The sequence below is a fragment of the Numenius arquata genome, chromosome 10 (assembly GCF_964106895.1).
Source record: "Numenius arquata chromosome 10, bNumArq3.hap1.1, whole genome shotgun sequence".
Lineage (NCBI taxonomy): Eukaryota > Metazoa > Chordata > Aves > Charadriiformes > Scolopacidae > Numenius > Numenius arquata.
Window position 1 is genome coordinate 44,909,969 of NC_133585.1, and position 17,462 is coordinate 44,927,430.

The 17,462-nt window shown below is 35.8% G+C and overlaps 1 protein-coding gene across 1 annotated transcript in view; it reads right to left on the reverse strand.

Annotated features, from left to right (window-relative positions):
- Positions 1–17,462, reverse strand: part of FRYL (FRY like transcription coactivator) — a 100,047-nt gene that overhangs the window by 19,541 nt on the left and 63,044 nt on the right. Inside the window, exons 44-53 of the mRNA XM_074154741.1 lie at positions 16,817–16,914; positions 15,672–15,842; positions 14,543–14,683; positions 11,941–12,138; positions 10,528–10,689; positions 10,152–10,226; positions 8,456–8,632; positions 5,551–5,754; positions 4,496–4,666; positions 402–655 (exon numbers count right to left, since the gene is read on the reverse strand). Coding sequence (XP_074010842.1) covers positions 402–655; positions 4,496–4,666; positions 5,551–5,754; positions 8,456–8,632; positions 10,152–10,226; positions 10,528–10,689; positions 11,941–12,138; positions 14,543–14,683; positions 15,672–15,842; positions 16,817–16,914 — 1,651 coding nt within the window. The remainder of the gene's footprint in view (positions 1–401; positions 656–4,495; positions 4,667–5,550; positions 5,755–8,455; positions 8,633–10,151; positions 10,227–10,527; positions 10,690–11,940; positions 12,139–14,542; positions 14,684–15,671; positions 15,843–16,816; positions 16,915–17,462) is intronic.

Consider the following 17,462-nt stretch of genomic DNA (forward strand, 5'->3'; position numbering starts at 1 on the left):
TTTTCCCATCTTTTGGTGCCAAAACAGGTTCTCTGCCATAATTCAGTGCAGTTCAAAGGCTTTTCCATGTTATATTGCTTGCAGCTGGTGGCTGCCAAGAAAATGCTCCAAAACACCCTCTGACCTCTTCTCACATTTCTATTTTGATGGTGATGAAATGTGCTAGATTTCTTTTATTCAAGAATTCTAATCTTTGCTCGCACGGCTGTTTTCCCTGTACCAGAAACAGCTGCTGAACAAAGTACTGAGTTTATTTGCTATAACAGGCAAAACCAAGCAACCATTATTTCAGATATTCAAAACATCATTTTAGATACCCACACCATAGGAAAGCCTACTTTGTTTAATTCATGCGCTGATAACATGTAATTTCTGTTACTTAGAACCAGTGTTAATCTTACCTAGACAAACCAGAGAAGTCAGCTTCTTCTTCTTCACATCTCTCATCTAGCTCTTTCAAAGCCAGAGTGACATCCTCTTCACAGATGGATTCAGAATAGCTCTCAGGAGCTGCTGCCTCTGCCAGTTCCGGAGTCTCTTCCAACTCAAGAGATTCATGACAGACCAGACAGTCCTGTTGTTCTTGTAGCAGATACGACCCCGTGTCTTCACTTGCAGTGCTAACCTGTTCATCCCTTACTGCTGAACTGCCTTCCTGTGAATCAAACATGCTTTTATTACTTTTAGTGTCAGGCCTTATGTATTCTTATCAGTTTTTATTATGGCAAAGTAACAGAGTTATAAAAAATTGTTTGCAAATACCCATTTATACGTTAATCATTCAGCTCTTTGGATTGTACACACAGTTTTACTTGAGCAAAGACAGGCAGTCTATTTGTAAAATATTTATAACTTCTGGTTAACAATATCCTAGAATATGACTTATCATTTATAGCAAATACAAGTTCTCAAATACACTCAATTAAATCTGTAAAGAGAACACTCCCAGAAAAATATCTGCAAATAGCCTCAAACATATTTAGATCACAATGAACACAATCAAGACTTTCATATTTTACTTTTCTAGGCAAGGACCAAAATTACTGCCTCATGCTTCCCTTTGGGGTCTGGAAACAGTACAGATCATTTCTTCTCCTTTCCACTCCCCATTTTAACAAGTTTCTAAAGCATAATTGAGCAACAGTGTAAAAAGAGACATTCCACTATTTTTATTATTTTGCCATTACTGTTAATATAGGGAGGTTTAAGGGTTTAACCCTGAATCTCTAAATGTAGGCTTTCAATCACTGGCAATTATAAAGAGATGATGATTAAACTCAGGTAGGTAATATCAGAATGACCCTTTCTCCCTTCCCTCTTCCTCCATTAGCATTACTATACTCAGTAACATCAATATATTGAACAGAGAAATTCAGATTAAGTTAATTTATGATGAATTCATTTGAAGCCTTTTACTGGATTTTTCTGTGGAATAAAAATAAGACCTTCTTGTACTTGCTATTTCCTAAAGGCACAAATTATCGCACATTTTCATTCTTAGTGTGTTGGTCTTGCTCTACGGCCATATCCAAGACTGGTCAACAAACCTTTGGACAGCTTCTAAGAATACACATCACTTCATGGCTTTCATGAGTCTAAACAGATCCTCTGACAGATAAATAACTGTACACATATTTAGAAAAGACAATTCAGCTTTAAACGGAATTGTATCATTTTCTTTCACAGTGATCCTAACCTCATCTCACCGTGACTATGGTACCCCTCAACGTGACCCTCCTGTCATCAGACACAGCTCATGACCTCACTTCTAACAACTCTTTTCTAACAGTGAAATGTGTATTTTTCTTGCACAGAATAGCTGTTTTGACACACTGAGCAGCCAAGGCAGCACGTGGGAACGCACCACACTTTCACAATAACACAGCAAAACAATTTGGATTGAAGGAGTGGCCCATTTCTATTCTAGATGTTAATATATGATATGGAGCTGCACTCATCAGGTCTAGTAGATGCACATATGAGGGATACACTTTTAGGAAATATTTAAGTGCTGATTACTAGTTAATAAATTTACAGCTAAGCTAATCTTCATGGTGCCATGACTCCTGAGTTCTGAAGTTTTCTATGTCACGTCTTTACTACCAACATGAATGTTCTTTAAGTATCTTAAAAATGTGATTTATATAGTTGACAATTCCACAGAACCTAAGGAAAATTACTTCTAGTAAACCGTTCCCCTTAAACCCATAGTGTGAGTAAAATAGGGAATCCTTTTAGCCAGAAACTTTCATATACTTAAGCTTGTAAAACTTATTGTACAAAATTTTAAATAGTACTGTAAGCTAGACTGTAAATTCCCAACTGGAATGTACAACATCCTTTTTGCAAAGATACATGCTGTTACTGGGAATCAGACAAATACATTTAAGTAAACTGTTTGTTTAACTCTTCAGTATCCCTGCAAGAGTAACAAGGAGTTCAACTGCATCTAATCAGCACACAAACTTGTTTTTAAATAATGGCTTCCATTTTTTAAATTTTACCTTAGATAAATATTGAGACTTATTTATTTATATTAAAAACATTTTGATAACTGACACTTGACTTGCAATTAAATGCCAGAGTTTAAATAGTTATATAAAGTATATGAGCATCAGAAAAAAACAACTGCATTATGCTGTGAGTTGTGCAGGACAGGAATTCAGAACAAAATTAGTTTTACTGGCTTCACAAATTTTTCAAAGTGAGTTGATAGTGCGCATATTCTCAAGCTCATTCTGTTTAGAGTCATAAAGCCAGCTCTTCCTTTTAACAACAAAATCCAACCAGAGAGCTAACTCCTGTAGAGAGATAGCTTTGAGTGTTTGAACCGTCCTTGAAGAAAACATATGTATGACTGAATCCCACAATCTAACAAGCACAAAATAAACCTGGAACACATGACATTTAGCGATTGCATTTATATACATATATATATTTATATACACATATATATACAGTCTTTCTTTTTTTTTGATATAGCAATTTTTTCTGGATGCTGCTTAGTCATGAAATTAATTTACAGCCCACTTTAAATGTTTTCAATATTTTTAATGACATCGGTGCTTTTTGTGTGAATGTTTTCACGTGGATTATCAGAATTATAGTGATTTTATAAAGGGAGCTGCAGAAGAACAACGGATCCAACTATAAACTTATGAAAATGTAAAAATGAGTTACAGCTGAGAATGTACCATAAGTGAATGGAGAAGTCAAAAGTTCTATCATGCTGAACTTGTATAAAATCCCAGTTTATACATCGCTTCTCCCTTTTAAAATCTTAACATGAAACATCTATCCTATGTGGAAAAAAATCATCCAGATTGAGTGGTGTTCTTCACCTGAAATTCTACTGGAGTAAAAACACGTGTTGTAGACAAGAAAATGAAGTGCTGACAGAACAATCTGACAATCTAAGCACAGGTGCTCTATAAAAGTTGAGACAATTTATCAACTGCGATGTAACCAAACACTTTAAAAAGAGCATACAGGTAATCTTATTAGAAAAATACGAAATATGTGGGGAAAAAGCTGCTTGATATAAGTCATGATATTACACAGTAAGACTTGAACCAGTCAGTCGACTGTTTAAACCAAGCTGGCTGAAGACTCATTCTTAAGAGTAAACCGTGCGCTGGTTATTCAAATACACATAGGAATAGCTTAATTTTCTGGAAAGCTCAATAAAACTGGACATTCTGTTAAAGATGGGATGAGCAATGCTTGTCCAAATAAAAATAAGATCGTCAGGAGCACCAATAACTTTAATTGAAGAGATAAAAAATCCACCTAAACCAAGCCACTTCAAATTCAAGAAAGAGACCAACATACTGAGGTTTTAGCTACAACCGCTAAATATTATAGGAATTGTAGCAGATGGGAATTTTATTTTAAATGAATTGTTTTAATTTGAAATTATTGAAAAGATTTTAAAAACCAAAAAACTGAAGTACTCACAGATTTGCAGGCGGCCATTAGCTTGAAATCTGTCTCAGTCCACACAGGCCTTTCCAAAAAAGTATACCACTAGCATCTGTGGTCCTTTATAAAAGATTATTTAACGGAACCAACTGCTAACACAGCTGGCCTGAGGTTTTATTCCCAAATAGCACCAATCACATTAACCCAAAGAAAGCGAAAAAAAAAAAAGGGAAATAAAAAAGTATTTGAAAGAAAACGTTGCTCAGGAAGGATTTCAACCATATCAAGTAAAAGGATCTTGAATATTAGCCTATTTTCATTCTGCACCATGAAATGATCATTTTCAGCCCTTCAAGAATATTTTTAACCTGTAGTAAGTTCCCTCAGTCCATCCCAAGTGGTTTTCATACCAAGGGAACATTTTGTAAGAATATTCCAACAGGTTAGAAATATTAAAAGCAAATCAAATAATCAGTGTAACAGATGAAAATTCAGTTGAAAAGAAAGCCAAAGTTGCTACTAAACACTAGAAGGAGCCCAAATCAGCCATGCACCAGCCCACATTTCTCCCCACCTCAGGCAGCTGGTTGCTAGAGTTATCTAGAGGAGAAGCCTCCAGACTTGGGGTCTCAGTTCTGATTTGAAGCACCTCTTCTGTTCCCACACTGCTAGTGGAATCTTGAGACTGAAGTGATAAACCAGCATGGTCTGATATTGTTTCATCTATGGCAGAATCACTGTTTAACTAAAAAAGAAAGAAACGTGAAACTCTTCATATTGGATATATAAATTACAGGGAAAAACACATTAGTGTTGAAATAGCTAACCACACTGAAACAGCCTATTTGAACTAATTAACATATTATGAGTATAACAGCTTTAAACTGAAACCACTACAAGCATCACATGCATTTCTGTAACATTTAACTTTGAAGAGAAGTTTGAAGTTATCCATGGGATCCAGAAAGATATTTCCTTTCTTGTTCTTAAAGATCTTTTGAATGCTAGATCGAAAACACTCAAGAGCAGAGCTCTTTGTTATGGGCAACACTAATACAAACTTTGCCTAAAGTCTGGAAAGCGGTGTACTATCCCTGCAGCTCCACATCCAGTCAAATTTTTCCTAATTTAATTTATGTAATGCAGGGAGACTTCTGAGTAGCCAGCATTCTTGATTTTCCTCAGTTATACGTACACATGCTTCAAAATCAATCATTAAATTAGCAATTTCAATGGTTAAACTCAACCGAGGCTCCCACAAGATCACTTACTGCTCTTATTTAGTATTTTGGGGTTTTTTTTGAAGCTACATACATATATAAAGTGTGTTGCTACAAAGGCACACACTTTATATATAACACGTGCAATTCTGTGCTTATATTTAAATAAATATAGTAAGTATAAAGACATTAAAAAAAATAAATGTTGTACTAGAATTATAAACCTGCTATGTACCACCAGTAGGTAAAGTAACTCCCTTCATTGATGTTGTCACGAAAAAGAAGCTTACCTATGTTAATTTAGTTCCTCTCTATTTCACTTAGGCTGGAAGCATGAGCCATACTTCTCCATTAAAAGTGCAAGTAAAAGCTTAAGTTCTCAGATACCTTTCACAGAAAAATAACTTACCATCTGGGAACGAGACAGTATCTGACTTGCAGTCAGGGCTGCTTCTTCTTCTGAAGACTCATCTGTATCTTCCTGGTTGGTCAAGTTCAAGCTGGGTGTGCTACCGGAGTACTGACATTCTTGAAGAGACGGTGTGTCTCCTTTGTCAATACTGTCAAGAGAGCGCCTACGAACGCCCCAGTTGAAGTTGTCCATGCTTTCACCCTGTAATTAAAAAAATTTGCACACATATGTATGTATGTATTTCAACATAATAAAATTAATAGACGAATGCCACACAGAAAACACAAGTACTGAATGCATTATGAACAGAGTTTCAATCAGCCCTTTAATTTTATTAAAATTTTAAATACCTTGATAAGAGACGTTTGTAAATAAATTAAAATATATGGCAAATGAAGTAGAAATCTTTTGAATATCTTCTTGGAAAGTAACTCGATATATAATCTAGAACTATATCAGCATCAATTTTACATATCTGACTAGAAGAACAAACACACCACAGACAACAACAGATGAACAAGCCAGGGCACCAGGCTGCAACTTACCTGCAGCTCCTGGTTAGCAAAAAGGAAAACACATATAATTAGAAAGAACGAGGACAAACACTTAAAGATACTCTAGAACCAGGGAAAAATGTTTTATTACATAAGATTTGCCAACAGTAAAAGACTGATTCAAGCTCTGAAAAAAAAAGCTTTCGTCAAAAAGCTAGTATTTAAAATAATTCCTCTTTCTAATGGGAGATTGATAAAAAAAAATAAACAAACTGATGACAGAACACTAAAACCAGCATGCTTATGATACATTTTCTGTAGTGTAACACATAAAGCAACTGTTTCAACAAACATTAGATGAAATTCTTTAACTAACACACATGAATCTAAACTGACCACATCCAACTGACAAAGCATCATCAACATCAATTATATACAGGGTGTAGAAAAACCAACGTCTTCATTAACTGTTTTACCAGCTACTTTGTGTCAGTTTTATGAAGTGTACTCTAAACACCAATAGGTGGATCCTTCCCGTTTGCACATTTTAAAGCTGGGATACTTGGGTTTCAGACATCCAACATAACTATGCGAAATTCGTATGTTAGAAACGCTAGTGTTTTGATTCACAAATACAATAAGGATCTTTGATTTTCTCAAGCACTTTGTCAACCTTCAACAATTCATCTAAGTAACATGGAAAACCTGATCAGTTCACTTTGCCACTCTCCAAACAGTTCTGAAAATACCACATCAAGGCCCAAGTGTGCAAGTACGGGTTCCAAAACTGCACTGACAAAGTGAGTGTCTCTTGTGGTGACTTCAGACATCACCATGACATGTTAAATGTGCAAAGCAAACTTAACATTTTGTAATCTCTTTCTCTCTTAGTGATTTGTTTTGCTCCGAAAAGGTGAAGTTATGGCAGAGCAAAAGAATCCCAACAACAAAGTACTACTTCCATGAGTTGCAGGACTTACGTTTAATCTGAATATTACTCAGATTTTAATGTAAAAGCACCAGCTTATACTGTTGACATTTAATTATTAGCAACAAAAACATTCTATATTTTTGGTGCAAAGCTAGGCAGCTCTTATATCAAGTGCACAATGTATATGTAATGTCCTAAATTTGTGCAAGCTGTGCTTTTTCCTTTTTCTTTTTTTAATATTTGCAAGTATAGCACTATGCACTGCATACAGGCAAGTAATGAGAAAGAAATTGTCTTTTCTTCATTATCATCTGCTATTAAAATAATACAGAAAATGAAGTTAAAGACTAACTTGGTTTGGCAAAGTTTTCAACTTTTGGCATCCTACCTGCAAAGCCCCATCTAGTGTTACAATAATGAGCCTTGATTCTGAATTTTTTGACTACTTGCATTCAATATAGGAAACCGTATCTGTATAGGTCACACATAGGCAACAGATCATAATGAGCCTGTACTTCTGCTAGAAGATGCAAGTATTGGCTGAAGTGAAGCAGTACACAGGAAGCATGAAGAAAGTGAGATTAACTAAAGTATTAGGGGGGAAAAAGCGCAAGATTTTGTAAAAAGGGCTAGATTAATCAGGTGAAGGATAGTCTTAGGGTTTAGATAGGCAGATATTCTTCTCAGTGGCTTGTTGACTTATGACCTGCAAGGCTGTCCACTACTAATTCAGTATTTTGTATAGACTAACAAAGCACTGAAACAAATGTACAAAGCATTTGATTTCTTCTCCCCATTCCTTTTACAGTCATATTTTAAACTCTAGCAAATTCTGGTCGGAAGCCTTTTATTTATCCCAAACAAATACCAATTGTTAAGAGAATCTTTACTACTTCTTGATATTTAATTTTGTCTTACTTCCTCCTCTCTCTTTTCTGAACAGGAGGAGAAGTGGAGGAAGTGGAAGAACCACAACAGAGCAGATATTATGTAGAAGTCAATGCAAGCAATTATGGTGCCCGAGGCAATCGTATATAATGAGATACTGTATCACACAGTTTGTAGCTTTGAAAGCTATTCTTCATGTTTTCAAAATGCAGAAACATATCAGGACCAAAAATTATGCCATTTTCTTAACATATTGTTCCATAATTAAGTTTTCTACTGCATCATACCCAGGTATTCATCCTATCATTGGCTTATACTGTCGTATCACTTCACTTTCAGACTAAGTCACTCAACCTTCCCCCAAAAATCCCAACTCTCCCCCAAAAACCACCCAACAATTTGCAATAACTTAACACCACAAAGTTTGAGACACAGGTTTCTTTATCATACAAGTTAAGTTCAATCGTCATAAATTCTTCCTAATTGGATTAGTTAGAAATGCTGACAATTCCTTAGAATTGCACCAACATAACCTAATTTTTAAAACGTTCTCAAATGGAAATACACAGAAGAAATCCCAAGGTCTCACCTCTGCATCTTCCAATTCAACATCTAAAAAGTCAAAGTCTTTAAAAACTCCAAATTGTTGTTCACTGGTATTGTCTTCTACGGCCACTTCCTCCTCTTGAATCACTTCTTCTGTTGTTGAGATAAGACTAGTTTGTTGATCTCCAGCTTCCAAGTCTTCATTAGAAGAAAACACAACCTGCAGATAGGGGTAAAAATAGAAATAAAACCTTCCAACTTCTGCAACTCCAGAAGTCAGTTATCCTCCTTCCCAGAATGTAATGGCAGCAGTGGCAGTTATCTGACCACTATAATCATAACACTAAGGCAACTGCAGACTGCAATTTGTTTCAAGACTAGTTGGATTTTAAACTACATCTTTAAACTAGTGATATCATTCTCTCCTTAATGTAACTGAGCTGCAAAGGTACAAATAAAGAGAAAAACGTACCCCTGAAACATCATTTTCATAACCACAATGTTAGTCAAACTTAAGAATAAAAACATCCATTCACACGACACAGGCCATACCATTTTCGCCTAATTATTTCTGTGGAAGGGCTGTATACCTTTAAAAAGGCATCCAATGCTGGCTTCCAGTGACAATAATCTTCACAAATTACAATTGCTGTTTATTCCCATTTGATTTTTAAATACCTCTTCAGTTTCAGCTTTTATGCATCTAATTTTATTTATTTTAGCCTCCTTCGCTAGATTAAAGATCCACTTCCCATCAATATTTTTCCCCAGCTAAGAACTTCTATGTCATGATAAAAAAAAACATTCCAGATGATAACCAAGGTAGGCTACTCACTTTATTTTAAAAGTTCTTAATGTCATGACCACCATTAAACTTTGTATGCCAACGGGGGTCTTTTCTGTGCCATACACAGAAGTAACACCATCGGCCTATTTTTACTCCGTAGTTAAGACCATTGTTCCTATTGATATCCACATTAGTTTGAAGGCCTGTGATCCAATTGTAATTTTCAGAGGATTCTACGGTATTTTCAGTACAGCACCAACATCCTTGCAGTCCTCAGCCATTGCTGCCCCTTCTCTCTAAAGCACATCTATTTATAATGGACTAGACAGAGATTTACTCAGAACAGGGGAGACCTAGTTCAATCCCTTCCTCTAGCCAAGACAATTAAAATTCATACGTGGGACCTCAAACATACAACACACTATTCTGGAGTGGCAGGGTAGTCCTTCTGTTCTGCGAAGAATGTAAAATGCTGAGAAAAAGTATTATGGATTAGTCTGATCAACAGAACTCCTTAGCAGTCAACTAATCTAATTTGGAGAGGAAAGATCCGAGTTCCAATCCAAAGACTTTAAAAAACACCTTGTTTTGATAACCACATAAGATAAAAAGAATTAATCCTAGTAATTTATCTTTGCTTTAAAATATACAGTCCTATCCTTATAAGATTGACCTAAATTCACTAAGATGGTAACATTAGTTTTCGCTGAATTTAAATACTGTTTTGAAACCTGTCTAATAAAGAACGGTCCGCACTGGACTTCTTGAGGAATAATAGTCTTTCATTCCTTATGATTCCATCTCTTTTTAATTATTCAACTGGATTTTGAATTACTGAACCAAAACCAGTTTGTCAAAAAACACTCTTCATAACTTCACCAACACCTGAAAATGCAATAGCATGCTCACTACTGGAATTTAAAAACCAAAACAAACCACCATCACCACTTACAGAAGGATTCTTGGGAAGACCAGATTCTGGACCACACAAAGAAAGCACGTTCATTAGCTTCTCCCTAGTTCTCCTCTGAAAAATATACCAAAGAAAATCACATAGCAAGCAAGGCATCTGCTGGAGGTCTAGGTAAAAATGTAAAATGTCTGCATTTTTAACCAGTCATCTCGCATGATGACATCCTCTAAAAAGAATCTTACCGTTTTATCTTTTCCCCAGTTTCTAGTATAGCTTCTAGTTTATGCTATATTCATTTATTGCTTTGCTAGGACACAATATAGACTTCAAACTGCATTTCAACAATATTTTTTGTTAAAAATACATTCATAAACTGTCTGTAAGATAGGTAAAATGTGCTTGAGACACAATGTACCTGAGATAGCTGCGGTCTCTTCCAGCTGACAGGAACTAATGCATTTGAATTGGAGCCCGATGAAGTTGAAGAAGTGCTCCGGGTGACAGCAATGACTTTGGGCTTCCCGTTTCTACCAGCTGCGCTGTGTTGATCACCATACTTATTCCCAATAATTGGTGTCTATCAAAGACAACAAATACTTTCTTAAAATGCAAATCCATATTAGTAAAGACTACACAATTGATTTTAGAATCTCGTATTATATAAAATGAAGGAGAATTTGTCTGTTTGTAAGCTTTCTGTGAAGCCCATACCTAATCCACCGAGCATCGGTACAAAGCTGAATACTTCTGCCCTATGCAGCAGGCTGCCATTCTGCCCACTTGTGGTTTTTTGAATTATGCAAGTTATACGCTGACAATGTATATTTTTTTAAACACACTTTAAAACCAACTGTGTTCTAAGTTTAAAAGAGGCAACGTTTTCCTATAGAATCGTTCAGACATGAACAAATTGTTTTCATGGACCAGCAACTTCACTAACACACGCACACTTCTGAAAACCAAGGATCAAATTCAGCCCTTTTGACAGCAAATGCTATTCCAATGAATGATGAGGGTTCATGAGGGAATTCCTCGTCTCTGAATTATCTGCATGCACTGAAATTTCCAGTAAGGAATTAACTTAAAGAGAAGAGTCTAACAATTTAAGTAATGCTCCTGAGACACCTATATCTCCAATCATTATCTAGGGTCAGCTTCAACCAGAAGCTCTTATTTTTAACTACTACTAAAGTTTCTACAACTTTCAGATCCCTATATTACACTGCAGTAATTTGGCTAAGCTCCCCTTTTAAGACAGAATGAGTAACAGCTGTAATAATAAAATACATTATTTTCAGTTCTAATGAATCCTAACTGGGGAGTAGGGGTGTTGTTAACTAAAGGTAGTTTTTCTCCAGTTGTGTCCACCTCACACTGAGATTCCTATATTCTGTATCCTACTGTCTCCTCTAAATTTTCTTCCCCTTCCAAAGTCAGGCCAAAACTGCAGTACAGGGTTTTAATCCTCTCAGCCCTTGAACGCACAACCCTTCATTTGATGAAAGCCTGGAATGTTCAGCTGCAAGCAGCAGACAGCTGCATTAGCTGCATCAGCCTGCCCCCTGACACAGCTGAAATGCCCTTGAGAATAATCTTACTGACTTTTAGTGGTTAACTTTCCAGACATTCAAAGAGGGGAAAAGGGAAAAACACAACATAAAAGAAGTCAAAGTTTATCTTTCAGTATGACTCTAATTACATGTATGTAAAACTTCAACATCTGCCATTCTTAAAAATTATATTTGTTTTAAAACATAAATGCAAAAGGCTAATATAAAACAAATCTGAGTTTGCAACAATTGCATTGTAATTTAAATATAATAATTACCTCTGATATATCAAAATGAAAATCTAAGGTCTTCCCAGGTAGCTCCTTGGAGACATTATTAAAAATTTTCGTGAAAGAGATCTCAGGAGAACCTATATCACCTCCATAAGACTTTGGAATATCATTAGGTACAACAAGGCTTGCTGATCGAGACACCACCAGCTTCAAAATATTCAGGGCTTCCTTCCAATATGGACTCTAAAGAGAACACAAATCACAAAACAATCACTTCAAACAAGACAACAATTTTTAACGTACAGTAGGGTTTTGCACTGAATCACTGCAAGATTCCCAAAAGAAACCCAAAATCTCTAATCTTCTATACACGGGCGCAGGGTGCTGGCACAGGTGGGGAGCTTTGGACCTTGAAGTGCTGGAAGGCAGCGGCAAAGCACTTGGTCATACTGTGGTGAGCGGTCATGTCCAGCCAGGCAGGCTCAGTAGCTCCAGGTCACAGTCCCAGCTGCACCACATCCTGTACCATTTCCCTTTCTCCCTGTATTTGCACTATGCTTCTTATCATTGTCTGAAGTATCTGCCCTTCAGCCCCAAAAGATAAAAATTGATAGCATTTAAAAGAAAAACAATCTTCCGCCTCCTGGCACCTTTAATTATTTTACACTTATGGGCAGCGTAAACTGAATTTGAAACAGACAAAAATATTTTGTGCTTTGTATTTCCCTCATGCATTTCAAATATCTTTAAAGAAAGAAAAAGGCAAAACATTTACAAGGTTTCTATATAGTATCAAACCCATGGAGTGCTTCAAAAAGCCAGGGCAAAAGCATGAGAACATAAATGCAGAGCCTGAGCTAAGTGCACTCTCCTTAAAAAGAGGATCAAGGTAATGTAAATAATTCAGCGGTTTCAATTACAGAGACTGTGGAATAGAACACAGAAGAGACTTACACCAAAAGTTGCACCTTGGGAGGGTTAAGATTTACACTCCTGAAAATGTTAGGATTCTACTTGAAACTTAAATCTTCCAATTTTTTAAATCAGCAGGATCTCTGGTTGTTTGGGGGTTTTTTGTTGGTTTTGTTTTGTTTTGGGGTTTTTTGTTTTTTAAATTAGGATGTCATGTTTGTTAAATATTTTTTTTTGTATTGCATCAAGAAACTTCTTTATGGTGAGGGTGCCAGAGCCCTGGAACAGGCTGCCCAGGGAGGTTGTGGAGTCCCCTTCTTTGGAGATTTTCAAGACCCGCCTGGATGCAGTCCTGAGTAACATGCTCTGACATGCTCTGGGCAATCCTGCTTCAGCAGGGGAGTTGTAGATGATCTTTATGGTCCCTTCCAACTCTAAAAAATTCAGTGAAATTCAGTGAAATTGAAATAACAAACACCCCTTTCAAGGCTCTAAATAGTATATGCTTCTTTGTAGGTAATGAGAGTCTTCAACAATCTCCTGAATTTCTGTGCATCATAAATGTAAAAAAAGTACGTCTCAAACTTCAACCATCCTGTAGCAACTTAAATTTATTGAGATGCATTGTGATTGCAGAGGACTAAAAAATAATCAGCTTAGTAGCTCCACATTTAAACAAGACGTTAATTTATGATCTTTTGTCATCTACAGTGACACGTTTTATCACATCAACAATACATAGGTCTCACTGTATAATTTTTTTGCTAGCACCATTATTTTGATAGAAGATGTTATTTCTAATTAAGATTACATTCCCTGGTAGCGTGGGCTTGCATCGAAAGCTCAGCTAAAGGTTAGAGGCGAAGCAAGCAGCCGTCAGGCCATGAAACCTGTAGTTATGCTAATCATTCCATTTAGCCTAATGCGCTCTGACAGGAGCACAATATCTAAAGTACACATCCATCAGTAACAAAACATCCAGGAACATGACTTCTCCTGGTTAATTATGATTAAACCATTTGCCTGAAATACATTTGGCAATAATGGAATTCAGGAAAAAAGAAAAGGAGGGGGGAAAAATAAAAAAGAGAATGTCATGCACTGAAATGGTTTTATGCTCCAGGCATTTTCATAAAATCTTTCAAGCAAGACGCTAGTCCTTCTTCTGCGAAATAGATTTTCAGTAAATTGTGTTCCAGGTACAAAGGACCAAATTACCTAGGGCAAAACACTGCCGTTCATCTGTTGGGGACTAGCTTTAATAAAAATTGCACTCGAATTCATTAAGGTACACCTTAATGTTCCTCACAGATACATTAGTGAAAGTGATTTAAACACGCATTTAACTGTAAATCTTCCTTTTGAAAACATACACTTAAATAAAACACTTGTGCAGTATTATCACTAAATATTTCCTTATATTTTGGTAGTTGAAGGATCATCTCCTCTAACTACATATGTAGAGTTGCCTGTATGTCTAAATAGATGCACATTCACCCAGATAACTTGTCCCACAGGATGTAAGTCAAATTAGACAAATAATAATAAGCCAAAGAGAAATAAGCATATAGTGAATTAAGTATTAAGAGGACAAAAAAAAAAATACTACAGAATCTGACTTTCAACAACTATTTTTATATCTAAAATAAATTAATTCCCCCCAAAATTCAACCGTAATTTCACTACCACTTTGCTAATAAGTAGAAAGTATTTCACAGTTTTTTGGAGTACCTACCTGAACATATTTACCAATAACTTTTATGATTTCCAAATTAAACTGCTTCACTGGTGCCGTGGATAGGTCAATATGACTCAGAAGACTGTAAATGATCTGCAGTAAGGACTGTTGCATACTGGATAACCCTTTCTCTAACAGCTAAAAAAGAATTTTTTAAAATACAGAATTTAATTAGGGCCTTTAACGATAGCAAAAAAAGAAAACAAACATTAAAATACAGTTAAATACCATACATATTTATTTTTCCCTTCAGGAAACTTAAGCATACCACTTCATGTTTTTCAAAATTTTGTTTTAGCACAAAAAATAAAAGAGTAATGTAATAGAACAATGTTCTCTGTCCTGATTCATTTCCCTGAATTTTGACATATTTATTAGCACAGAACTAAAGCAACTAATAATAAAACACTTCTCACTAAATAGAAGCGTCCATACAAATTCAACACCTCAGATGTGCACGAAAAACAATTACACCTTGAAGAAGGATGAGAAACAATCTAACAAACAAAATCACTAGATATAATAAGAATGTACAAATACTTTAAAAAAATCTCCACCGGTTTGAAGCGCTATACTTCAAGGACCAGGTCTACAGGCTTTTCACACAAGGTACCTTTTTAAAGGCAATGGCAGTTTCTCTGTATAAATGGCTGGCAGAATCATGTGCCGAATTCAATAATTTAAATGATCTTTGATTATATACTATGCAATATTTACAATTAAACTTTGAAATTATTTTTTTAAGTTGTGATAAGGACACCTTTAAATGTGTACTTGGCTAAAAAAAGGTCTCTTTAAAATTTGCATGAAGAATATTTTGCTAAGGCCAAGACTGTGTGCATTTTATTCATGTGGTATGGAATATAAATATCTACTACAAAACACTACTTTCATAAAAAGGGATCTTTCATTAGAGGGATTATAATTTCAAAGTACATTTCAATTGTTGCACTTCAAAATGGCAGTAGTCATCCCTTTCCTATACCCTAGAACATTTTAATATTATTCTCCCATTACAGAAGATGTGCTCCCCCCTCCCCCAATACTCAGAATCATTAAAAACAAGAAATTGGCAATGTATAAAAGTAACATTGATACATGAGATATGCTATTATTAAAAATTTACCTCTGCAAGATAAGTTACGAGATTAAATGTGGCATCTGAGAAAGAGTCATGCAAATATCTACACACGACATTAATCCAGTTCGAACAGTCCCTGGAATAACTGTGTGTACTATATAAACTCATCATATGAGCCAGATTCGCAAGAGTTGGCGATTTTTCCTCTGCGCACACCTGAAAAGCAAAAGGCATATTTAATTATATTAGAAGTGACATATTTTTAACCTAAGCACTCCCAAGCCATTATGCACATTCCCCAGACTTCACTCTGTTTTCTGATAACTGAAATCAAACTAATCATACAAGCAACACCTACAGTTCCTGTTGGATTTTGGTACTGTGAGCATCCATGCTCCAAGTTTATCTACCGCTCATACCAAACTTCCCCCAACCAGCGTCCCCAGCTACCAGTGCAAGTATTTAAAAAGGGACAGCAGTAATTTCTGGATTTGCATCAGGCAGGTGCTCCTGTGAGGTAGCCTGCGCACAGTTAGGTAAATGAGTGATTTACATATCACAGTTTGGGCAGCCAGAGGGCTATGGCTGCATCTCCTACGACAGACAGCGCTTTCTTATTCCCCTTTCCGCATTCTTCCTTAAAACGCAGGCTGCGAGCGCAGCAAACCACCAGCCTGGCTGGAGTTTGTTGGTGCGTACCGTGTACTGCTTTAACAGACACTACAGTTCAGAAATATTCCAAGGTTAATCACTGTGTGCAAGCAATAGAAAGAACACGGTACCTTTTCCGCGCTGCCTACCAGCCTGAAAGGTAAGGATCACTTCCTTATCATAAGTAAATTAGGAAGTGTGCTTAAAAATTGATTAAGTTTATATTTAAAATTACAAGCTGCAAAATCAGATAAGTAAGAAAAAGTAACTGATATCATTAATAAGTTAAATTTGTTCTTTACATCTAACATTTACAGAATAAGCAAAATGTGTTTTTTCATTGACAAAGGGAAACTCAGGAGTTGATATGAGGACCAACTATATAAATTAGGACTGGATCACACCTTTAAAACACTACTTTTTAGAGTTATTTCTATGAGACTATTAGAATCACATGAAAGTATTGCATAATGGAGCAGAAAAATACAGCAATGCAGGTAATAAACTCCCGGATACTCCCTAGGCATTATTTTACATACCTTTGCTATCCTGTCAGCTGTTTCTTTGCAGAACTGAGTTGGGTTATCAAAATGTTGGATCAGATGAGGAAGTAGGCACAAGATGTTTAGGGGAAATCCTGAACACATACAAAAAACCAGTTATATGAGCCCTCAATATTTTAATATGACTTAAGTTAATGTGGAGTTATGTGAGCATATAACAGCCCTCTGGTATTTAAAAACCCATAGAGAACGATACACAAACGTTCACACAGATACATGAATTATATATATACACACATGAACTTAAGAGTGTATCTATGTAGAAGGTATATACATGTGTCTGTATAGGTATAAAAATGCATAAGATGAAAATAAAATCATCACTGGACAGATTAGGCAAAACTATCATGAAACTGGATAGCTTTAGGCAATACAGCCACATTGTTTCAATACATGCAAATGTTTGAAATAGTACTAATTGAGCTATTTAGCACAAGATCATGAAAAATAATACACGTGCTCTTAAAACTTGCAAGCAAGAATAAAGTAAGTTAATAATCAATACATAAAGTTTTCATGCAGTTTTTCTTGGAAGATAATCACATTCTGTAACGTATTCCCACTATCTGGCACTGTAATACTGACAACTGCAAAAAACACTTAACTGAAGGGTGTTTTTTAA